We start from the raw sequence: 25173 nt of genomic DNA on the forward strand, positions 1-25173 counted from the left end.
CAGCAGGGTTGAGAAAATCAGCATATTTTTTGCACTGCAGCAGTGCATAAAAGCCTATTTTCCATTCTGCAGTCTAGTAGATTACATCAACATTTCCTTATTTAAGTCCTGACCCTCACAGACAAAGGTCAGTGTCTCTAAGTACCAAAGTTCACTGACTCTGGTAGTTTTATCTGTTGGTGAAATTACAGCAAATACAATGGTTTAAAGATAAAAATGTATGAAACACTTGTTGTTACTCTGCTACACTGGTCAGCTTTTCAAAGATTTGGTACAGGGACTGGTCACCCAGTTTTACAATCTACTGAACACTGTTCCTGACACCTCTAATGTTGGATCATGAAAATAAATGGTGTGTTGGGCCACTCATGGATCATAACAGCCCAATCTTGAGAGGTGTGAGGGGTTTATTTCTCATCAGGTCACAGTCCCAGTCCAACTCCTTCCTGGCTGCAGGTCTGCCAGGTCTGACGTGAGCAATCCCAGCACTGTACACAGCCCTGGCTGAGGGGAACTCTACCTTCCATAGCAACCTGCCACACGGATAAAAAGCAATATGAAGCTGATTAAAACTGAAATGGAGGCAGTTATTTTTAAGTAGGGCTTGTATTAATAAGGGAGCACTCGGATTTGCTCTGCTCTCCAGCTGTGAGAAGTCTGGTGCCTCTGTTCACACAGGTCAGTGCCTGAGAAGCTGGGAGGTGTCAACATCCCCAGGGCTGGGGAATCCAGCTGCTATGCATGGAAATCAATCACTTGAAAGCTGATTTGGCAGTACTCCAGCTATTTCCTGCACTGTATCTCTGTCTCACAGGGACATCGGGACAGTAATAAAGACCAGCCCAGCTGCTGTGGAATATTTTTCTTAAGCACTTTAAATATGGCTTTGTGTTCAGTGTGTAGCTGGTCTTGGCATGAGTCTCTCCTGCAGCCAAAGTTTCACAGCTGGAGAAGTTGAAACCATCTGAAAATGGAAGCAGAGAAGCTGATACAGGAATCCCAAGCTGATTTCACTACCCAAAAAACTGTCATGCTGTAAAAAATAACACTGCTGGGAGACCTGGCAAGCTTGTCATAATTCTGCTAGTCAGAAAATAATTGCTTGCTGCAAGGGGCAAATAAATGGGGGGCAGAACTGGTGTCCAGCGACCAACAGACAATTGAAGAACAATTGAAGAACAATTTCAAAAGGTTTTTTAAAAAATTAAAAATTAAAAAAAAGTAAAAGATTGCTTTGTATCACTCCATTGTCTGCCACAAAACTAACACAGTTTATGGCTCCTGTGCTGCTTTGTGAACTTCTGTATGTTATCTGTAACACAGCACATGCAGCTGGAAATCACAGTGAGTAAGCCACATGGTGGATCCAGTCCAAAATCCCTGAGGGAAAAGTCCCTGTACTTCAGATCTGAATTGTGATAGGAACTGAAACAGTTTGGTAATGCAATGCAGCAATGTAGCTTGGCTTTACTGATAAGATGAGGGAACTGGGAAGGCAGGAGTTCTCACTGGGAATTGTTCACAGTCTGGGTAACAGATGAGACTTGTCCCATGGCTGTGACATGTATCTGCTGGGATGCAAGAGGAACAGAGAACTGGGATTGCAGTGGGGCCATGCAGGTGCCAGTCTTTGGGTCCAGCATACACCAGTTGTCATCTGAGACGAGGACAAGCCAAGAAACACCCGAGTGACAAAAGCCAAGAGCCTGTGAGGACACAAGCCACAGCGGCCAGAGCATTGGAGTGAGTGGGGCCAGGGCTGTTGGCACATCTGCAGTGTGGGAGGCAATGGGGCTCCCAGAAGGAAGAGCCAAATGCCACCAGTGCCATGCTTTAGGGGTGTGCTGTGTCCTGTGATATTGACTCAACTTGCTCCAGCCTTTAAGGAGAAAAACATCCCAGGGACAGACACCCTGTCTGACACAGTCTGGTGCCCTTGACACAAAATAAGGGCAGGCTTTCTGATAAGAGACAAAGAGTTCAGGCTGGCCCATCCACCTCCTGCTGCTTCAAGGACTCTGGAGACTGGTAGAGACACAACAGGCGCTGAGAATGAAAGGCCTCTCCAAGGACACAGGCACCGGAGGACAAGAAGAGGAACTGATGAGGAACATCACATCACCAATTCAAATTAATAATGTCTGAGATTAATCTATGCAGGTTCAACAAGGCACCAAAATCATCATATGAAACACTTACCATTGCTGACATTTGATTTATCAAGCACTCCTCCTTGAAGCACAAGCATGCCATTTCATCCAGCTGCTCCTGATGGGCACGAATTACAGCCTGCCTGATAAACAAAAAATACACCTCTGGTTACACAGCCCGCTGCACTACTTGTAGTTACTGCTGGCCTCAATAAACCTTCAAGAAGGGGGAATACCCCAGAGGAAGCCTTGCTGTCCTGTGTCCCTGGCACTCAGGAAGCTCCAGGGCTCCTTGAAGTGCAGAGGGATGCACTGGTTTAGGATTAAGGGTCATCTGGATGACTGAGGGTTGTTCACAGAGGACTGACCACAGCCCCTCATTAGCACAGGCAGCACAGGGGCACAGACTGCTTTCTAACAGAGCAAAATCAAGGAGCAAAACAACTGACTAATTAACTGGTGAAATGGCTTACAACTATGAGGCTGAAAGTAATTTTGGTGAAAAGCAGGCAGAGAAGGAAGGCAGCGCTGCTGTTGGTTCCTCTGAGCAACTTTCACTGATAAACAATGTATTTTCAGACACATGAATGCAGGCCAGTCCCTGGGAGCTGACAGTGGCAGCTCAGAGTACTTGGAAGTTTTATATCTACACCTTCAGTGACTGCTGCGTTGCTTTTCTCTCCACAGGGATAGAGCAGCTATGACCTGACTCTTGATGGAAGGTTTTGATGTATTTTAGGTATTTTACAGCTTATAGGAAGCCAATTAATTACTGAGAACTGCAGTTTGTATTATAATATTAGTTCTTCTAGCATTATTTTAGAAGCTTTAATAGAAAAATTGGCTTCCTGTGAGATTTTAAAATATCACTAAATAACAAGCAATCACATATTTAAAAGATACTGACTATAAATTGTGATTAATCTTATTAAATAATTATTTATTAGAAGATTACGCTTTGGTTTTTAAAGCACATATGACTATGACATACAAATAAAGGCAAATGTATCACTTTTCTAAGCTTCATTACAAACTTCAATGATGAGCAAGACTTACTGTGCCTTTTCTAGGGCTTCCCTCTGCCACTTCCCCAACTCTGATGTAGCAGTTGGAGAGCTGCTGATGGACATGCCTGAGGGGCTCCTTGCATTTGCTACTGGCTTATCATCTTTGGTTGCACATCCTGCATCTGCAGCAGAAGTCTCTTGTGTAAAACCACTCTGCATTAACTGGTTTTTTTGCAATGCTGTTTCCTCACTGCTGAATGATGACTTGGCAGGGTCTTCAGAATGGGTGAGGTCCTCATTCCTCACTCCTGACTTGGGCTGCACGAGCAGGCTGTTCTCCTGAGAGGGGGACTGGGCTGCATGATCCATGTGCCCCACACTGAGAAAGCACGTTGCCTCTGAAAAACAGCTCTTTTCAGGTGTTTCAGCATTTGTTTCCTCAGCCATGGGCTCAACACTGGGTCCTTGACTCGAGTTGGATTTTCCTGAACTACCAGCACCATTTTTAAGGTCAGCACCACCCCGTCTGCCACCGGTGTGTTCCCTGCACGCGGAGTCACTGTGGGACATCCCACCCTCTCCCTCTGCCCTGGCGCCCGGGGATCCAGCTGTGGGTGTTTCTGTGGGGTCAGGCCCAACACACAAGCCCCCTCCCTGCTGTGCTGACCCCGAGCCCAGGCAGCAGCAGCAGCAGGGCCTGGCACGGCAGCAGGCGGGCGGGAGCCACCTGTGCCCGGCCCGCGGGAAGCACAGCAGGGCACGGTGCCTTCCCACCAGCTGGATCTGCTCCCCCAGCTCCAGCATGCTGTCCGTCAGGGCTCTGCTCCTCGTGCACTGCCAGGCCTCCTCCTCGCACCTGCTCTGGGAGCCCTGTGTGGCACTGCCTGGAGCCTGCTTCTCACCAGGGGACTTCTCTTGGTTGCAAGACACTTTGTCTGGATCAGTTGTTTCCTCACAGTCAAGAGGGGACACCAGGAGAGGGGCTATTAGCTCAGGAGTGAATTCTGAGGAGCAGCTGGAAGAGATACAGTGGTTAACTCCATTTTTACGAGCTTTCCATTGTACATCTCCTGCGAGGGCAGCCTGTTTGTCCAAAGTGGGTTCTTCCCTCTCCTCATGCTGGAGATCAATCTCTTTGCACTCTGGAGTTCCTGGTTTCAACACAGGGGATACATATGGGTTTGAAGTATCCTTTTCTGGAGTTAAGGTGGCTTCACTGGAGTAAACAAGACATCTGTGTTTGGTTTTGTACTCTTCGTGATCAGCTAGGAAATCCTTGCTGTGTTTCCAGCTACAAGCAGGATCTTCCTGCAGGCAGTAAGGCTTTTCTGCAGTGTTGCTTGGAGGGGACTCAATAGCTAAGTCATAGTTCCAGTCTGCTGGAGTTCTGCTGCAGCCTGCATTTTTAATGGATTCCTCTGCCTTTGGGCTGCCCTCGATACAATCCCAGCTGTCATCTAGTTCATGCTCTTGCATGGGTATTGCATATTTAAAAAATAAATCCTGTCGCTTTTGGACTTTTTGCTCTTCTTCAGTTCCTTCTTCTCTTTCATGAAGGAAAAAGGAATGTTGACTGCATTTGTTGGTGTTTCCCCTTTTCACACTCTTTTGACTACAGACAGGTGAGAAAGAATCTTCACTGAAATCGCTGTCATCCAGATCTTCCAGTGGCATCCCCTCTTTGTTCTGCATTTCTGTGGGAGTAAGGCTCAGCTCCTGTTTCACTTGAATCTCCTCGGGCTTGTACTGCATTAAAAACCTCTCAAGCGGTTGATAGTTCAATTTTTGTTGTAGAATAGGTGGCTGCTGAAACTGCTGATGATAAAGACGTAAATGCTCCTCCCTTTCCTTCTGAAATGGAGGCAGATATGTCCAGGGTTCAACATATTGTTTAGCAAAAGTATTTCCCCATTCCTGTCTGCTGTCAGAGGGCAGATTTCCCTCTCCAAAGGAAATATCATCTCTAGAAACAAGCTGTTTCTGAACAGGTTGCACTGTCTGGACTTTCAGGCACTGGACAGGTGATCTGTCTTGCATATAGTTGTCTCTCTGGCCACTCTCTCTTGTTTCATCTGTGGCAGCACTTTTGATGATGAAATCCTGCACAGAGGGGCTCTGTTCAGAGAGGGGGGATAGATCATCAGTTTTCTTCTTCAGGGGATGTGCTATTCGTAGGACTCCCTTAATTGGGCTCATGAGCTGGAAGCAGGGTGTGCTGGTATTTCCTTTGTAGGCATGTCCTTTGCTGACTGCCCTTGGGGTAGAGGTAAGAGGGACACCAGGTGGCTGGAGCGCTGCAGGATATACCTTTGTTTTTGTAGCACTTGAGGGATGCTGTAGGCCTAGCTTCACTTTCTTTGGGGAGCTCTTTTCCCCAGGTGGCAAAGAGGGAGTGCTCTGGATGCGTTTTGGAGATATGTTTCCAGCTCTGCGACGCCTATTTGTGACAGGGGTAGAACATTTAATCCCTTTCTTCAGCTCTTTGACCCTGTAAAACAGGCTGGATTTAGAAGGTGTCATGCTTTCAGATAAATAACACCGTCTTTAGAACAAACTAATGCTTTCACGTATTGAGACTAAATACTGAATTCAGCATCATGGTTTGTTTTGTAACAGGATCTATACAGGTATCAAAATCCCTCTGCCAAAATACCTGAACTTCTGGAAAGGCCTATAGCAGCCTTTTTAAGTGCTTCCTTGAACGATGCATGACAGTTCAAGTGAGTTGAAACGGCCCCAGTTTCAGTGCAAGGCAGTGGCATTTCCTCATGTTATCATGCAGCAGAAGGAGCTGGTACTCTACACAGCACATCAGAGTCCCACAGAGCACTAAGTAGGACTTTTGAAGTAGTTGCAGTGGGGCTCCTTAGCTCTGGTGATGTTCACAGGGCTACACTGCTCCTGGATCAACTGATCCCCAGTGAAACTGTAAAGAGCTGATTAACTGGTATCACCCTGTTCCCTATCAGCCTGACCTTCAGCTGTTCCCTTTGCCCCTTTTGCCCTTCAAGTATCTCTTGTCCTTCTAACACCAGTGTTGCACAGCCTGTAATTTACCTCCTCCTATGTAGGAAGGAAGGTGAAGGACTTGCACACATTCTAAGTAGAATTGTAATACAAAGCTAAACTAAATCCTGATTACAGGGGCACACAGTGATATCTTCATCACTGAAAGTACTTGCAATACATGGAAAATTTTAAGATCCATTATAAGGGTTGGAATAGGTAAAGATTTTATTAGCATTGTGCAAATTGCACTTCTTGCCTAAATCAATATTTTCAAAACAGCCAAAATAAAATGTAACCACGAACATCACACATTAGTTTTTTCTTTCTGTTTTTCACCCTGGCAAGACTGTCTTTCACCACCTACCTGTCAGCATATCGTAGAGTGTTCAGAGTATGCTCTGTAGCTAAGTGGCTGGGTGATACATTGGCTATCATACATGTCTTGGAATTGCCAATGAAAGAATCCTTTAGCACCTGGGATTCAAAGGAAAAAAAAATTGGATTCTTAGCAGTTCATGCCCCTTGTTTGTCCTCTAAATTAGTAATGTGTACAGAAGAAATTTAACACTAGTTACTGGCTCCTTTTTTTTCTTTTTTGTTAAATGTAGTTCTTTTGTCTCTATTTGTCCTATCATTATTTGTTTACAGTTTAAAATGAATATGAGTGTTAATCAGGGCTCTGAACAAACCCTTGCACCAGGTGCCACAAGGGTGCCCATATGTTTTGGGGAATAAAGCAGATGTTACAACTGAAGTGAAGAAATGTTGATGCGAGCTCCCAGGACTGATACTGCACAGAAGATGCAGGATTGGTTGCAGATGGATGGGTGCAGATGGATGGTAACTCTGAATGAGTCTGGAAGGTAGTTTCTGGGTTTTTGTTTGGTTTTAGCTTTTGGGTTGTTTGTTATTTTAACCATGCCAGTCCCCAGCACTGGCTGGGAGAAACTGGTAGTTGGCCTTAATTCTGCGATTACTTTTAAAATTAAAGTTTGCAAAAGTTATGCTTTTCCTCTTTTCCTAAGGGGTTTAATAGCAGTTACTGAACTATGCCACTTATTTATTTATTTATTTGCTTTTTTGTTTATTTTTGCCCTTCACAGGGAAACCTCTACTCTTGCCTTGCTGCTCATTTTACCTGAGTCAATTTGCTTTGCCGGAAAGGAGTGTGCGCGTGTTCCTGATCCAGTGCCCGAATGCATTCCTTCAGCTGCCAAAAGAGAAAACATTCAGAAGGGAAACAACAAATCAGTCATGAATTGAACTGCATCAAACCTAACCTACCAGTGCCCTATGTCACCTTTGACTCCTACTATGTCCTGTGCCAAGGTCACTTTGCAGCTGCCACAGGCAGGAACAGGCAGCTCCAGCTCCTTCAGGCAGCTCAGAGCACGGATTTGTCTGAAGACATCCCAAACCCACCTGGGTGTGTTTCTGTGTCATCTGCTCTAGCTGACCCTGCCCTGATCTCCAGAGGTCCCTTCCAATCCTGGCAGTTCTGTGATTTATTATCAGCCTTGTAAAAAGATGTCATGTTCAAACTCAAAGATGTATACTTCACTGGAATAAGCACAGTAGCATCACACTCCATATCAAGCCTGGATGCTCTCTAGAACTGCCAGAAATGGAAAGCATAGCCACAAGACAAGCCCTTTAGAGCAAATATTGAAGGAAAAATAAGTACTGTCATGGTGATACTAGCATGAATCATTTACAGCCTTACTACATTCTACAGACTCCCACTTAAAATGACTCTTATTTCTCACTTTTACAACATTTTATTAAAAATTGCACCTATAACACGCAGGAGATCAAACAATTATTTTTTTTTATCCTGCTTCTCCTTGTTGCAGCATCTGAAAGTCTTCCACTTGAAATTAACAGGAATATTTAAACGAGCAGCAAACTTCAAACCTCATGCGTTTAAATGCCTGAAGACAAAGTTATTATTACTGAGGGCAGAGTTGGTTTTACAGGCTGCAGGTCACGTGGACCTTTAATACCTCTTATATTACCTTTTACAGTTAATTCAATCACTACTTGTAGACTGCCTGGGTATTTTCTCAGTTGCACACAATACCAAAAGGTACACACTCTGATTTTAAAGTTTCTTTTAAAAGTTTCATGAGCTTACACTACGCCTCATTTCTCATGGATCAGAGTTGTTTAGGTTGGAAGAAGACCTTTAGGATCAGACTTCTTTCTGTTCAGGTCCCAACTCCCTGTGCCACTCAGTTATTCACCAGCAAGTACTCCAGAAAGCACAAAGTACAGAAACACATTCACTTCACAGGCTACATCCCAGTACAAATGCTAATACTCCACTGCAGGAAAAGCTTCTGTGAAAAAGAACATTTACATTCTCAAAACAGAGCAAGGCACCTCCCATTTACAGCGCACTAAGGGGTGCAGTTGTGTGCACTGACTTCTGCACTGTTGTGTGTCACTTTCAGCCTTGCTTAGAAAAGCCCACAGTCATCAGTGAGCTTTGTTCCTTGGCATTAAAGGAGGTGCAAAGCCTTCTGCACAATTTACCCTTACAGGCACTTCTGCTTTATCTCAGATGGCATTTTTCTGCTCCTTTGTCCCTCTTTACCTAACTGTGGGCACTTTCAAAAGAACAGTTTGCATTAAGACTGCATTTCTTCCTGTTCCTTCCTACGCATGAATTGCTAGTTTCTGTGCTCTTGAGTATTTAAATCCTTTATTCCTGATTTGAAAGAGAAGCCTGAGTTCAAGTGGTGAAAATAACTGGCAGGAACAGATGTGTTTTTATGAAAAAAATACAGCAATTCTAAGCCAGTATTCTTTGGATGTAGAAGGGACAAAACTTTCTATATAAAATATGGGACACTTATCATACTATACCTAGCATTCTCCATGCTATGTTTACCTGGTTGGCTGTAAGAATGGCTAAAAAATATTTGATTTTCATCACAAAATTTCTTCCTTCTTACATTGTCTTTCGGTCACGATACAAATTAAACTGGACACAATACCTTGGTTATTTTTCCTCCTCCATGGAATACATTCAAATATTATTCTGTGGGTCATTTTTATCCTAAAACACATGCTAGTAATTAAACATAAAGCCTCCCCCAGATATGACAGTAGCTTACTGCTAAAAGACTTTGGTTTATTTCTGCTCCTTCCATTTTTGTTTGTCGATCTGAGTCTCTGGCATCAGCTGCCCTTTCACTGCCAGCCAAGTCAATGAATGATATCCTAGAAAAAAAAAAAAAAGTTGCATTTATCTTAGAGCCTTTTTTCCCCTCTTTTTCCTTTTTCTTTATTAAACCAGAGAGCTGCAACATATGGCATCAGGAGAACGATTAGAAATTACTACTATTGAACAGTGAAAAACATCCACTGGAAATATCTGAGGCACCAAAAGAAGCACAGCAGCAGGAACAGTGTCAGAGCATCTTAACACTAACACAATCGTAATAGAAAGTGTAATTACGTGTGATGACAGTGCTCCACAGTTTAATGGACAAGCTGTTTAAAGTGCAACACACTCATCTCTCCAGATAATCACTGTGATTGTAGTTTCCTAAGAACACAGTTAAAAGAAATTGTAAGTTTCTTGATTTCTCCTTCCAGGTAAAACAGACAACTGCCATTCCCCTGTCAAATGGGAATTCAGAACAATAAGAACTGAAATTTCCAGTGCAGTAAATACACTGAGCTTTCAGTGATCCTTGTCCTTCCTCTACAAAACTCCATTATTCCATTTCACATTCTCTAGCTCTGGGTGCCAGCTGCTGTAATGGCTGTTGCACTGTATCTTTGTCTTTGCCCTTCCTGTTTTTCTCCAACAGCTCTGACTTCTTTTATAAGCATATCTGGGCACCCTTTCCTCTCTCCAGCTCCACCTCTCTTTCACAGACACACAAAAAAATAGCCCAGATGCCACACCTACATAACCCCTATACTTTTATTTCCTAAGCCTGCCTGTTCTGTCTTTTCCTCTCTCCACTGTTTGTGGCTCTTCCATTTTGCCTTGTGTTCAAAATCTGACGCTGGGAAGAAAAACTAATGGTAGTTGCTGGAAGGGTGTGTCAGCATGGTTTTTTGACACTCAGCAGTAATAAAGATACCTAGACCTTTTTCCTCAGATCGATTTCTTGGAGTTGTTTAGTCCGGAGAAAAAATGACCGAGAAGAGGCACAATTATTTTTTGAATACATAAAGTGGATGCCAGAAGAGGAAGCCAAATGCTCTTTCTGTCTGCTGGAGATAGCATCAGAGTCACACTCTCAAATTATCAGGGAGGTTTAGCTGAGGTATGAGGTAGGATTCTTCTGACCAAAGGCAAACATCTGTAATGGAATCATCTCCACCAGGGTTAGTCATCCCAGACTCCCTTTGTAGTCAATTACAGGACAGAAATGCTTTGAGAGGCAAATGCATCTGACCTAATTTAGGTGGCTCTGAAGAATGGCATGAATTGGATCCCAGAAACAGCTATTTCTTTCCACTGACTTCAAAGGTGGCAAGCTCACATGTGGACCTGTCCACTGCAGACATCTACCTTCAGCCAGATTAAACACTGAAGATGAGAAGATGGACTTGATTGCCAAACTCCTTCACTGGAAAACTGTGCAAACAGTTTTGTCAAAGCTCTAACAGATGTGCCTAAAATGTTCTCCCTGGGAACAGAGAAAGGACTGTGAAACCTCCCAAAGTCCCTTTGAACCCTTTCCTCTGATTTAACTCACACCTGCCCACTAACACCTCCTCTTTGTCTCTTGGATGTGCCTGGGCTTGACATCAGCATTGAGCACTTGCACTTCTTGTCTTACCTTCCAAATGTCCTGTTGGCTGCATCTTTAATTTGAATTTGGATGATGGCATGAGATCGAGAGGAATCCGAGTTGACTCCAGTGGCTCCTGTGCTCCGTTCTTTCCCCCCTTTCAAAATCACCTGCAAAATAACGGGGACAAAATCCAAGCAAATTGTAAACAAAAATACAGTCTCTCAGAAAGAGATCTTGTCCTCCCAGGATGATGAATGGCTCATTATAGCCTTAAAATTTGGTACAAGGCTGAAGTTAAGTTAGGCTGGATCCCTCACAATGTTTCTTTCAGACCTTTGTATGTGGACTTGCTTGCAGTGACACTACAAAGCTTAGAGAGCACACTGCAAATAAGTTGCTACATCACACACTCACTCTGAATTGCAAAATACCCAAACTATAAAATTAAATTCTTTCTTTCATTGCTGGCATACTTTTGTAAGGTTGTACACATAACCTAAGAGACTCATTAGACTATTTGTGCTCTTTTAAAATTTCACTTTCCCTTGTAGTAGATGGACACAATTATCCAGAAAGTGACACAAAAAATACAAAGTGCCAAAACCTTTCTAAATTTCCCTAACGAAAAGAAATTATGCTAAAGGAAGGAACAAAGTTAAAAGAGCAATTATAGTCAATGCAACAATAAAACAAGAAGGAAGAGAAGCAAGGCAGAAGGACAAAGAGTCCTTCCAGATACAAATCTGGATAATTATTTTTTGAAAATTTTAAAGGGCTGTCACAGAAAGCCTAGGCTTGACTGCAGCAGGGCATTCAAAAAACAATCATTCATTTTGCTTCTGGTTGTAAGAACAAAATAAAATATTACCTAGCAAAATCAATATGCTCTCAGTTGACAGATGTGAATTATTCATGCTTTTTGGTGGCCAGTTCTCAATGAGCAGCATAACCAACTGCTGCTGCTTCTGAGCTTTATATTAGTGCTAAGTGCAGATAATTTCTGAATCAAAGCCAGCATCAATTAATTGTGAATAACTAGGGATGTATTCAAGGCTCTTTCCATATATCTGTTGCAGAATACTCAGAAGCTTTGAGTCAAGTCAGTGACATTTCTGTGTTCAAAAGGGCCTGTGAATGATTTCGTTCCCCCCCAAGATATCTGTAAGAACGAAGCAATTTAATAGCTCTTCTGTGTGTGAAATGTGATAATACAGAGGAATTGTAAATCAACCATATAGCAAATTTACACTCTAATTTGCAGAAGCATCACCAGCTTGCCCCAAAGCTTGGAGTTAATGGGAAGATGAAGAACAAAATTAAGTGCAATATAAGTGGACAACACCACACCAATTTTAATGAGTCAATTACCATACCAGGCACTTGTAATTTACACTTCCTTACCAAGAAAGGAATTAAACTGTGCAAAGTCAGGCTAAATAGAAAGCAGATTTAATCAGCTTTCTTCTTGTAGGAGACAATGCAGAACATTTGCCAGTGTTCTTTTCAGGCTCAGCCAGAAGGGGAAGGAAAATTGAAACCTTGCTTGTGGTGAATGTCAGCTACCATTTAAAGATCTTAATTTTACTTGGCTGTTATCACACATCATTACCTAAGCAGTGTTTTAATCCTAACTCAGATCAATATCTCAATCTTAAGTATTTTCTAATTACCAGTTCTAATTTCAAATTTATATTTTTTTGTCCCACATACCCTTTATATACAAAAATCTAAGTTCATAGAATATCACATGGAGAAAATACATATTCAGCTTTCAAGGTCCCTTGCTGGGACTCTATCTAATTTCTGGAATAGTGATAGCAGTCTCTTTCTTGGCAAAGATGTTCCCTAAGGAATGACAGCAGAGGTGACAGCTGTGACTCAACTGCTTGCATGTGGCTAACACAAGCCACAGTGACCCAAGCAGCTTCATGAATGATACTTATAAGCACTTTTAATAGCATCCCTTGGTACTCTGCTGGGAGTGGTAATTTCAGGGCCTGAAACAGGAACATACGCTTGTGCTACACACCAAATAACAATCTCTGCAAATATCACAAATCAGCAAATCAGGCTGTAGAAGACAAAGAATGAATCACAAACATAGAGGTTACCTCCAACAGTTCATCTACAGACTCCACCTGGACCTCCTGCAGTCCAACTATCTGAACCACGTGCTTGCCATCTTCTCTTGCATAAAGTCTGAAAACAAAACAGTGCAGAAAGGAGATTTCTGAAATCTCAGACAGCAACAACGAAGACGTGCCAGTGCTGTGACACTGAGTAAAAGCAATCAAGGCTACTTGCTGGGGAAAAGCCTTGCTGCCATTCATTTATTTTTAGAACTAAAGAAGTACTTCATTTATAACACACGCCACTGGCATTTCACTGCTAAAGAGACATTAGCAATGCATTTCTGCTAGTTCAGGAATATAATAAAGCTAGGAAGTGAATTATCATGTTTACGTTTTAGAGTTCCTGTCTTTCTTTAAACTGCACCTTGGGTTCCTCTGGGAAGTTCAGACTAAGTTTTGCTCTGTTCATGTTCTCAAGATCTTTGCACAGGATTTTAAAGCAGCTCCTATGAACCTGTGCTACGAATCACACAGAAGCATTAAAATATAGAGGCATAATACAGACATGATGCACATGGGAGGAAGTTTAGTCTTCTCCTTCAGTGACACATATGTTAGCCAGTGGACATGCAGAGAATGTAAGGACATTCCTTCTTCCTTAGTTAATCTACTCCTTACACAGCAGATTACACTGCCTGCTCCTTAAAGTCTGTTTTGGAGAAAGGGAACACACATGCACAGAAAAAGGTGCTTCCTTTGTGAACAGATGCTCGCTTCCCCAGAGGGGCAGAAAGCCTCCTCCTTAAGCCCTCCGGTGAGCCTGAAGGACTCTGAGGCTGTTGCAGAACCCCAGCTGCCAGGTATGTTCCTTCAAGGTCACTCTGAAAAGATTTAGATTTAGAAATTTCTTGGGGTTGTTTAGTCTGGAGAAAAGATGACTGAGAAGAGGCACAATTATTTTTCGAATACATGAAGTGGACAAAAGATTTAGATTTAGAAATTTCAGACCACGGCGGGGTTTTTTTAAGCAAAATACGTGCTGAGCTGTCCTAATTCCAAATGGAGCTCCTGTAAGAGTATAGGACCATCCAGTTAAGTCTGGGACTGAGGTGCTGCTACCAAGGTGGTGGCAGCATCACGATCAGAGGCTTGCTCTGGCCGAGTCACTGGGCTGCCAGGTAAAGGTGGTCAGGGAGAGGGTGAGCAGGCTCTGCAGTGTCAGGCATGACAAGTGCAGATCAACAGGATCTTCAGAGACTGGAGTGGCAAGAGCCAAAGCCCCCCCGGCACAGCAGGAGAGACAGACAGAGGTTATGTTTGACCAGGGAAAGGACAATGTTTGGCCTAAGATAGGTTGCCCAGGGAAGTTGTGAATGCCCCATTCCTGGCAGTGTTCAAGGCCAGGTTAGATGAGGCTCTGAGCAATCTGGTCCAATGGAAGGTGTCCCTGTTCGTGGCATTGAGTGTGGAACAAGATGATCTTCAAACCATTCTAAGACAGGAACTTTTGGCCACAAGAAAATTGTTTCTCTAGTTATGGATGTTCAGCTGTTATATTTCTAGAGAGTAAGCAAAACAACCTGAGCTCGTATCTCAAACATAGGTCCTTATTCTTACTTATTTCTCCCCCAGACAATAAAACCAGGTGTCCCTATCAGTGTCACAGTATTTAGTGCTAGATCCTGCCTTCCTCCCTAAGTAGCTCCCAGAAACAGCCCTAATTAAATACTAACATGTACTATAAATGCCAATATGTTAAATGAAATTGCACAAAACAGTAACTGATTTCTAAACAGTAACCAACCTATTCACAACCACAGGTTTATAGTAAACCATGTTTTTTATTTAAATACCTCTTCCTTCCATTCAGCAGGTCATAAAGCTGCCCACAGTAGATCTCATAAAAACTGATGGAAACAAAAAGGTCCTTCCCTGACGGCGAAGCTTCCAGGTGTCCGAAGATGTCCTTGGCAGCCAGGGCGTAGAGTCCCGGGTTCCGGTGAGTTCCTATCATGGTGTAAGTCTTGCCAGCACCAGTCTGCCCGTAGGCAAAGCAGGTGGCATTGCCTCTGTGAAGATAACTGATGTGTTTAGCGTCACATCTGATTCATTCATATCTACTAAATAAGATTCTGCAGTGTTAGTGTCTATCTATAGTGGCCCCTTAGCAATGAGGTTTGGTTTGCCATCCTCTCTTGGAAACTGCACACCACTTAACAACTATTCCCAAGCACATCCTATGGAGATCTCATGTCTCACAGAGTGCTGGCTCTCTTCCTTTCTTTTCTTTTCCCTGTCCCCCTTTAAAAAAAGACTTTTGACCCAGGTAAGTACTTTGGCAGATAGTGGATAAAAATGCAGGTCTGCAGTGAGCATAGTGAACAATTTCTTGACAGCTTAGATTGCAGAATTAGCTCACCATGGTGTCAGATTAGACCAACACTTGTGAAAGGGATGCAGCAGGAGGGACAGAAAAGTTAGGGAAAGCTGAGGAAAACACAGTGTCATCTACTCTGGTGGCATTACTAGATTAGCTGTAATGTGAATCGTGGCTTTAGTGACTACTAGAAAGCAAGACAAAGCCTCATTTTCCTTTTTTTCACTTTCCTTTTCTCAGGAGCATGATACGCTGTCTCTGCTGCTGACACTTAGAGATTTTCAGTAACAGAATACTCCACTTCATTAATTTTCAGCACAGATATGTAATCCTTTCCTTCTATGACTGAAAAAGGTAACTATATTCAAGCTCATTATTTTGCATGAAAATAAGATCGCTCACATAAAACCACCATCAATTTCCCATTAATCAGGAAGTACGTAATTATGATTAAACCTCTAAGCAAATATAAATCAATAAAATAAAAATAAATCACAAAGTTATTAATAATTTCTATTGCCCTGTGAACTGTACAAATACATGCAAAAACATCTCTCAGCAGTCCCAGGAAAGAAGTAACATATTTCCTCTACAGATGACTGTGCACCACACAATTGTTAGAGTGAAGATTAGACTTCAGAAATCCTGGGACACATTTTTTTGTTCTAGGCTGGCCATGGTGTCTCTTGGTTGCACCCGAGGTCCAATTTTACCTTCCTCCTTAATTTAGATTTGTCGCCAAGCAGGAAGAAAGTTTGCCCTTATTTACTTTGTCAAAATTGCAATCAAAGACATTCTGAAAGGGGGAAGGTACGTAGCAAAGGTGAAATGAATGCATTTTTCAAAAGATGAAAAGCATAAAGGAAAATTAAAGCAGTATATGAAAATGGAAAAACAAGGCAAAACCAAGGCAAAAAATAACAAATGTAAGCACTTATACCCTACCCGTTAAAAATATGCTGAATGAGAGGATAGGCTGTCTTCATATACACATCCTGATTGGTACATGACTCCCCAAAGACTTCATCAAAATAAAAAACATGCTGAAAAATAAAGATGATCTTTGCATGAAAATGAACACGTTTTATTTCCCCTTCAATCCCACTCAAAGGTAAAATTAAATAACCAGAGTCTTTCCAGTGACTTCATATGGCTTTGGAACGAGCATAAAGTGACCCAGCACACTTAACATGCAGCGCGACATACTGCAGGGACACACCAATCAGGAGACTCAGGATAGGAAAAAAAAAAAAATAAAGGGAAGAAAAATGCCTTGATTTCCCATCATTCTGAAGCAGAACATGCTACAAGAATAAAAAAATACCAATTAAAGAAAGCCTATTCATGAAATGAATCAGCCTACAGATGTACAGTAAGACTATAACAGTAAAAAGAACTTGGAGTCAATTCTTGACTTTCTCAAAATTAGTCCTCAGTTGTGACTAAGTTGTGATTAATTGCCTCTATTCTTAAAAACTTTTGTGCCAGAGAAGGGAGGAGCTGTTCTTAGGCAAAGCTGGATTGTATTAACTGAGAAGGGGGCAAGAAAACCCAAAACTTCCCACACTCCAGCTCTGACTCAAAGAAGTAGGGCCTGTGGAAAGGATGCAGCAGAGTTTATTATGAGCTCCTTCATTATGAGGTTAAGAGTAGTGATTGTAGGGATGGTCACAAATATCAGGTTTTCAAGAGTGCTCGTGAACTGGTGTGTAACACTGCACTCCAATAAACTCACTGCAGTGTAAATTTAGGTGGTAGATCTCTAGGACTGAGAATCATTTCAACAGTGCACAAACCAACCACACTAGTGCACAGGCAGATTAAACCAGGGTGTCTCAGCTCACAGGGCACATGTGCTCTGTGATGGGCCTGAAGCTTGGGTGGTGGAATATACTCCACCACCTCCCATTTGCTCTGTACTCCTTGCTGTCCTTTCTATAGGAACCAGAGATGGATGCAGGGTGAGTAGCCAGACTTGGAAGCAGATAAGTTCTCCTAGGTCCTACAGAGTAGAATCAGCCTTTGCCACAGCACTTTCGTTTGGACTATACTGATTGATAGCAAGAATTCATCTATCTGCACTGACATAACAAAATTAGTTAATGGTTATTTCAGCACCAAGACGTGAAGGTGATAAGCACTGCATACGTGCCAAATATAGCTCCTCAGATGGAGGGACTAGGGTGGAGTTGCTGCATGTGTTGCACCATAAAATGTGGCACATGAACAGAACCCGAGAGAGCTGCAAACTGGATTTTTCCTGTTCCTAGGACCCAGACTGTAAAAATAACACCCAGTAGAGGGAGAATGGTTTGCTGCTCTCTAGAAATCAGTTCTCTTCCTGGTGCTGTCAGTCAAAAGGGAGAATTTGAACTATGACAGCACAAAGCATTCGGGATTAAGAAACAAAGACCAAAAGGGAACTTAATTTTCAAGAGAATTTGAGAACAATGGAATGGAGGGGATGAGGGTGTATGTGATTCACTGAAACAGACCTACAGTGCTGAAACAGTGGAAAAGGAACTCCTCACTGGGGTACCCTGTGCAGCCATCAGTGGGCTCTGCAGCAGGCAGTTCTCCTGCAGCAATGGCACATAGCAGAGGGTTTATTTTGCCACATACAAAGAAAGCTGCAAGAGATTTAAAAAAAGCTTCTAGAGCTTAAAATTCCAGGCTCAGGTTTTCTGCCACAGGCTGGCATAAATCAGAAGAAAAGCCCACCATCTATTTCAGTGTAAGAAATGCTGACAGCCCTTCTCTGTTTTCCCTCATGGAAACTCCAAGCACAAGATGCTTTATGCTTCCACACATGTGACCAGCCCATAAACTCAACATTCCAGTGGAGCATGTTACCTGTAAAATATATTGTGTAAGATCAACTGCCTCCTTCTTCTCATGGAGCAGTAGGGTTTCTCTGTCTTTCACTGTGATGATATTCACCTCCCCCCGTCGCTCCTCCCTCAGGCCTAGAGGACGTTTTCGGACACACACTCTGATTTTCTCACTCTCTGTCCACGGAGTCTCTTTCTCAGAAGTGTTGGATCTATGACAATAGTGTAGGTTTACATTTTAAAATCAGGTTACAACAGTATCTAGGATATGCCTGAATTTGTCAGCTTTATCAGGTAATGTTTCTGCCTTTAATGCTTATCAAAAAACTCCATAACACGCCTCACTCTTACACGATGAATTTTCTGATGTTTTTTCCTAAACAGGCTGATGCTTTTTGTGCACTCCTGTTAAAAGTTGAGTTTGTACAGCCACATTCCTGACTTTGTTGCTGGACTGGTAGCTTTTCAGTTGCACACAAACATGTGATGGAAGATGGCATAATATGGAATTTAACATAATGAAATTTAATCTTGCTGAAATTATTTGCACTCACAATTAGTCACTTAAAAACGTACAGATAAAAGTATGAATAGATCTTGAAAAGGAGAAGGTATAATATTTAGATCCTGTTCCTCCTATGCTGGATTGTCATTCTTCCCATTATAGACTGTCAAACAAGTAAATGACCCAAACTGGGAAATAAAATAGCATCACAATGTTTCTATTCAGCTCAAAAAAATTTGAAACGTGTCATTGTCTCCCCTTTGGTCTTTTTTTGTAAAAAGTTATGTGGTTTCAGACCACTGACAAAGTTGTGCTCTTATGTTTTGGCAAGTCTACTTTAGTTCCCTTCCAGACACCTCAGAAACAAAGGTCATTTCATGTTTCATTGATTAACCTGCTGTGTAAAGCATTTTGTGATGCAGCATAAAGAACAGGTTCGAATTTAACAATAATGTATTCATTATACCTCTCCCTTTCTCAAGCTGTCTTCAGCCAAATGAGTAATGATTTTCAGCCTGGATTTGAGTTTCAACTAATCAAGCCCCAACTTGCCCAAAAGTTGTGTTTCTGCCATGCTGTCCGAATGCCAAAATCTCTTACTGTAGCAACTGAAAACTAACACATACTAGTTGTCTAATAAACTAAAATCAAACCCAGAAGTTACTCAGCATCTCATTACAGCTACCAGCTTGTGGTATCATTGCTATTGTGCTGCTCCATTCCCCAGAAGCGCATGACAGATACAAATCTCAGGACATGGTCTTCGAAGACCACACACCAGTTACAATCTTTACTTGTAACTGGATTCCATTTAATTTTAGTGCAGCTCTCCCATGCAGACCAGCATCAGGCCCTGCTTTTAAGTGGAAAATTCCTCCCCTGGAAAAGAAAGGCACTGATACTTGAAATAAGAGGCTTCATAAGTGGATGTGAGCTTATGGGTATCACTTGGCACCAAATGCTGTGCAACAAATGACCAGCAGCTCTGAAGTTCAATTTTTGAGTCAGAGGCTGGATTTGGTGATCTGCAGAAAGAGCCTGTTGTACTCTAAGAGCTTGAAGGAGGCAGTGTTGATGGCAAAATTTGGAGAAAGGAAAAACTGAAGACTTAGAGGCTCTGGCAATGAGCAAAAAGGCATAAATTCTCTCTGGTACACAGACACAGTAAAGTATATTTTGTATGGGAACAGAATGCATGTTAATTATATATGCTGAACCTGAGGTTTGTATTTCCTACTAACCTTTTGAAAATATAAATTGTATTTCATAGTACAATATAATTTTTATTACCAGAAAAAAAAACCCAAACGAAAGTCTAGACACAGATCATTAGAAACCTGACTAGATAATAGGTCAGAAGAATCACTATGCCCTGTCAAAATCAAGCCATCTGCTGTGGGCAAGCGCAAAATAAATTTAAACGTTAAAATAACTCTACATCTTTCCACTGAAATCATGTCAGTGTTTTCCAATATTTTTCAGGGATGAGACTAGACTAGGTAACATGGGAACGGATGGATTCAGTGAAGCAGCTGGGCACTTGCAAAACAGGAATTACAAACCCAAGTGTCTTGCCAACAGGAATCACAAACTCAAGACTGGCCCAAGCCTGAAATGCACAACTCTCCAAAAAGGAGAAGAGGGAATTGAGCCATATCAAGAGGAAGATGCAGAAAGCCCACAAGATGAAGCATAATGTGCTTAGGAAAAAACCAGAAGAAAGTGACAACAGTGAAGACTCTACTGCAGGATTAAAAATCTTGAACTCTTCTAGCTGAGCCATTAGGTTTTATATTTTAGCATTTTTTATGTGCCAGCACTATAAATTCTGCCCTTTTATTTGCACTTGGCTCAACTTCCAGAAGAGACAGAGAATGCACCACGATGTCAATATATACAGGAGGTTAGTGCACTTCTCTGGAAGGTGGGAATGATTTTTTTTCCAGCTAAGGAGAGCTATAAACTTTTGTGCTATAAAATGCCTTACATTTCACAGTTTAAGTGCCCTAATTACTATGTCACCTTAGCATTTTTCCAGTGTGGCAGCAGCAACTATTTCTCCAGGCTACATGCATTCTCAGTGGGATTTGTAATTGATACCTCAACTCCGTGGATCCTCCCATATACCAAATCTTTTCCCACAGCCAACATAGACAAGCTCCAACTTCATACAGCTGTCTCTCCTCCCTGCATTTTAAAACAAAAATGCCATGACTGCACTGCAACGACCAAGATGCTGGTATTTTGTGTGCAGAGGAGTTCTGATGCTGCATCAGGAAAAAAAAAATTTGGTGCTTTAAAAATGTTGCCAGGGTAGATTTCATGATAATCATAGCCTTTCTGTTACCAAATACCAGGAAAAGTATGGAAGTTACAGATCATGATCCTGGGGAGCAGCTGCAAGGCATCCCTCTTACCACCACGAACCCACCCCAGAATTCTCATTCTGATTCCTTTTAAAGTTTCAGTTCAGGAATTCCATTAGAAACAAATATAGCCATCACAGAGTGTATCCTTTCTACTGGGTAAAGCTTGACAAACCTGACAACAGACAATGCCATCTTTTGGCAAAATAATGTTTTAAAAGATGGTCCCATGGAAAGACAAAGATTGGCCAAAATACCAAGAAAACAAAGCCTTATATCCTGAAAGACAAAGACTATTCTTAGACAACCTGGTGAGTAGCAGCTGGTCAATTCAGATGATTCCTTCTACAAGACTCAGAGAGTTGCAAGTGCTTATTAATCCCTCTCTTGTCTACAACATTTTGCACTGCTCTGTAGTGCTAGGATTGCTTATTTGGACATGACAAAGACAGATCCTTCTCCACAATTAAGAAAGAATTAATTATGACTAACCTGAAATATTAGCAAAATAAAGGTGACTGATCATTACCTGATACAGGAATGAGGTAGTCCGTAATTATACCCTGAAATATGAGTTACTCTTTGCACAATAGGAGCTTCAGAATCCCCCAGGAGAGGGGCAATATCATCAGAAACCGTTGGACAGCTCAGGTCCTTTTTCGTGCATATTCCAGGAATATTTAGGTCCCTTCTAGTTAATCTGATTGGCTCTGAGTCCTGTGGTTGAATGTGTCCCAACATTTCCCCTGCATTGTCCTTCTCTTCATTGGCACTGAAATCAGACGAACGATACAATTCAGGCTCTGAGTCTTTAACTGTTCCATCATTCTCTTCAAAGAAGGACTCAAAACGCAGCTGCCTACGGGGACCTGACCTGGCCACCTGGGGCTGAATGAAAAGGCCACGTGGTTGAAAATCCTGCTTGCTTGAGTCTGCAACGCCTTCCCCTCGCATAATTTTGATTATTCTAATGAGCTGAAAGAGCCGCTTGCGGTCGTTCATGTCATGGACCCCCAGTTTGGTGTAATCTTCCATGGAAACTTTGGCAAGCTCATCGACACTCTGAAGACCAAAGGCAGCAAAATGGGGATAGTATTTTTCAAGGTCTGCCTCACAAAGGCATTCATAAAGGCATGATGCCATCTTCAAGATAAAGTCTAAAAGAAATCAAACAAAATAAACATTAGAATCATATGAAACATCGCATCTGACAAGGTTACTCATGAAGAGACTGCACATTTCCACAATGCCATTTCCTCCTAGCCAGTCAGGCTAGAAGTTTGTTTAACTCCAAGTCTATAATACACTAGACTGTTAAACATTACAGAATATTCCAATAATGATAAACTAAAACATGAAACAACTGTATTTTATCTATCAAATTATATTTCAAAATTATACACAATACACAATGTGTAAGAAATGCACAAGGCAAAGTTACTCACTGCTGCTGAGCTCCTACACGCCTGATGTCTACTTGATGAATGCCACAGCTACTGAAACCCTGTCCTCAAGCTGCAGAATGCAAAATGCCTAATTTTAGAAGACACTCAAATTAATATGAAGGCGTGTGGTCTAATGTGGTTCAGCTAGCCCTGGTTAAAAAAACCTGGAGGAAAAAAACCTGCATTTGTTCCTCACTTCAAGGTGCCTAGTTAAGACCATTTGTCTTACAAACGATAGCAAAGCTGTAGTTTTGCTATGTGGGTTTCTCTTTTATGTCATGAATCTTGTGAGCATTTCTGAGTCTCCTTGGCAGAATAACCCAAACATTCTCTGAAATCTGAAACATAGGATTTCTCTAAATCTACGTGTGCCACTGGAACGTCACACTCGTGTTCTTGGGAAACCTGAAAAAGCAACATGCATCACTGAAAGGTATGCCAAAAAACCCTCAACTTCTTCACTCATGTCTCACTGGCAGTGTGTTGTGCAGCTGTCTGTATCCAGATGGATTAATATCTGCAGATATTTTTACTTGTTCCACAAAATGGAAAAATGATAGCACTTCAAGAATCTGTTGCCCACTCTCTTCTTATATCTTTGTACGGTCTAGGGCTTCAGCAACTATAGATCTTATTAATTTTTGGAAAATACAATAAGATTCAACAAAGTCAAGGTATTTAAGACCCAAATTTTCCTCCCTGTAATTCAGGGTAGATTCTTTATGAGGATCTTCAAGCTTCTCTACAATACATTATTTAAGAAAATAAGGTCACCAAATATCACCCCCAACTTTGAGTCCATATAATTAATTAGTACATTATGTTGAAGTAATAATAACAACAAAATAAAAAAGATTAATATAAAGTGCTGATTGTATAAGACATTACAAAGGTCAAAAGGTGCAGCAGAGGTCATCTCAAATGACTCAGAGGTTAGTCTATGCTGTAGATAAAATTCTGAGATTGAGCAGCGACAAACTTCAAGACAAAAGCATTGGTATGTAATTCGATTTATTTAATGTGTATGTAATGTGAGTCTGAATCTTGAGGTAAAGTCAGAGTCACTGCTGAGGCTGTGAGATCCTGGGAGGGGTGAATCAAAACTGACAGGGAGGATAGCAAACCCAGAAATCAGGGAGGTTAAACACGAAGACGTGTAAGGGTTTCACAAGCATTCACAACTTGCCAACTTCTCTAACAGATAAAATTCCACAGGAACCTGAGACTTCAGTTAAAGAAGAGTTATGTCTTGGAAAAATTCCCTTTCTTACATAAGATGGCTTAAAATGTAAAACCAGTACAGGTCCCGTGCAACTCTCTCTGTGCACTGCCATGGGAAACTCCTGCTTGGTGAAAGGAGCAGAGAGAACTCAAAGCCAAGACACCAATCTCAAAAGAACTGAGAATCTGTTCAAAATAATCCGACAAATTTATTTTCTCTACTCTCTATCTGCATCCTAATTTACACCTATATTTTTATGTATCCTTATGTTAAACACAGTGGCCAAAGCTTAGCGCAAGAACTGATTCAGTGTTAACCTCAGTTTGAATTATAATTGAACACAGCACAGAGAACAAAGGAAAAAAGGGGGAAAAAAGGAGACACTTCCTAAAAAAGGAGCAGCAGACAAGGGGAGAGAACTATGAATTTGAAGGTCAAGGTTCTAATTAAAAATTAAACAAAATATGTTTAAATAGCTAGAAATAACAGGTTTTCATTACACAGAATAACAAGTGGCAAGAATTCTCAAAATGAGGAAACTCCAAGTAATGCAGGAACTGCAGAACAGAGGAGAAGGTCAGTACTGAGCCATGTAAGCAGCTCTGCATGGCTAATTGCTAAGGTCTGTTGCCATGTGAAAGCAACTAAATGGCTTCTTAATGAGGGATGGTCTCTTAATGAAAGCTGAGATCTGCCTTCCCAGATATAATAAGTCTTACTGGATCTGAGTGGTTTCAGGGGAAAACTCCAATGACTTCCCATCCACAAAAAGGAATTTCACAACCTAGGAAAACTGAACATTCACTAATTAAGGAGTAACAAATTAATTAGCCATGGGGAAAAAAATTAATCAGACATTATGATGACAGGTTCCAGCATTTCTGACTGCTTTAAAACGTGAGAGGAGACAATTTCTAAAAGATTTGGTCTGGTTCATACACGAGAGAATTCAGGGAGAACTGCAGTTGTCAGTGAAATCTTTCAGGCCTTTCAGTGATGCCCTAAAAAAAAAAAAGCCTCCTTTCTCCTCGTTAAAGAATACTTTAATTCATCCAACACTTTGTGTCTGAAGGCGCTTTTCCTAACAGATACATAGTCCTTCAAAATAAATCGGCTTTGCAAAAGCTAAGAAGAGGTTTTCAAGAACTCTAAATTGTTAATGCCATCTTCTGGCAAAAGAAAGAGAAGGTTTTTGACTCTTATAAAATAAACGACAGCCAGCATTCCCTCAGTTAATGTCAGGATCCAATTTTGTTTGTTCCCTTGAGAGAATAATGTGTCCTGGGGCAGAAAAATATAACATTCTTCAGTGTGGATATCCAAACCTAGGTCTTGTTCCCCACAAGGCTATGAGTGACTTCACTGAAAACAGGGTTGAGATATAAGCCTAAGACTTCTTAAAATAGTTGGGTATAACACATCTTGATAA

The 25173-nt window shown here is 41.6% G+C and overlaps 1 protein-coding gene across 6 annotated transcripts in view; it reads right to left on the minus strand.

The window, feature by feature from the left end:
- KIF24 (kinesin family member 24) overlaps positions 1 to 25173 on the minus strand; it is a 28411-nt gene that overhangs the window by 362 nt on the left and 2876 nt on the right. Inside the window, exons 2-15 of one of the 6 annotated variants that reach the window (XM_027665426.1) lie at positions 22523 to 22592; positions 21607 to 22234; positions 20734 to 20898; positions 18229 to 18418; positions 16321 to 16418; positions 14852 to 15067; positions 13038 to 13125; positions 10972 to 11093; positions 9286 to 9391; positions 7305 to 7376; positions 6531 to 6640; positions 5465 to 5645; positions 3207 to 5272; positions 2200 to 2293 (exon numbers count right to left, since the gene is read on the minus strand). In XM_027665426.1, the coding sequence (XP_027521227.1) occupies positions 2200 to 2293; positions 3207 to 5272; positions 5465 to 5645; positions 6531 to 6640; positions 7305 to 7376; positions 9286 to 9391; positions 10972 to 11093; positions 13038 to 13125; positions 14852 to 15067; positions 16321 to 16418; positions 18229 to 18418; positions 20734 to 20898; positions 21607 to 22220 (4122 nt within the window). In that variant the 5' untranslated portion in view covers positions 22221 to 22234; positions 22523 to 22592. Of the gene's footprint in view, positions 1 to 46; positions 534 to 2199; positions 2294 to 3206; positions 5646 to 6530; positions 6641 to 7304; positions 7377 to 9285; positions 9392 to 10971; positions 11094 to 13037; positions 13126 to 14851; positions 15068 to 16320; positions 16419 to 18228; positions 18419 to 20733; positions 20899 to 21606; positions 22235 to 22522; positions 22593 to 25173 lie in introns of those variants that run through there. The other 5 variants (XM_027665423.1, XM_027665421.1, XM_027665424.1 and 2 more) reach the window with 5 other exon arrangements.

Source organism: Corapipo altera, unplaced genomic scaffold (assembly GCF_003945725.1).
Source record: "Corapipo altera isolate COAL_440 unplaced genomic scaffold, ASM394572v1 61045, whole genome shotgun sequence".
In the NCBI taxonomy this organism is placed as follows: Eukaryota; Metazoa; Chordata; class Aves; order Passeriformes; family Pipridae; genus Corapipo; species Corapipo altera.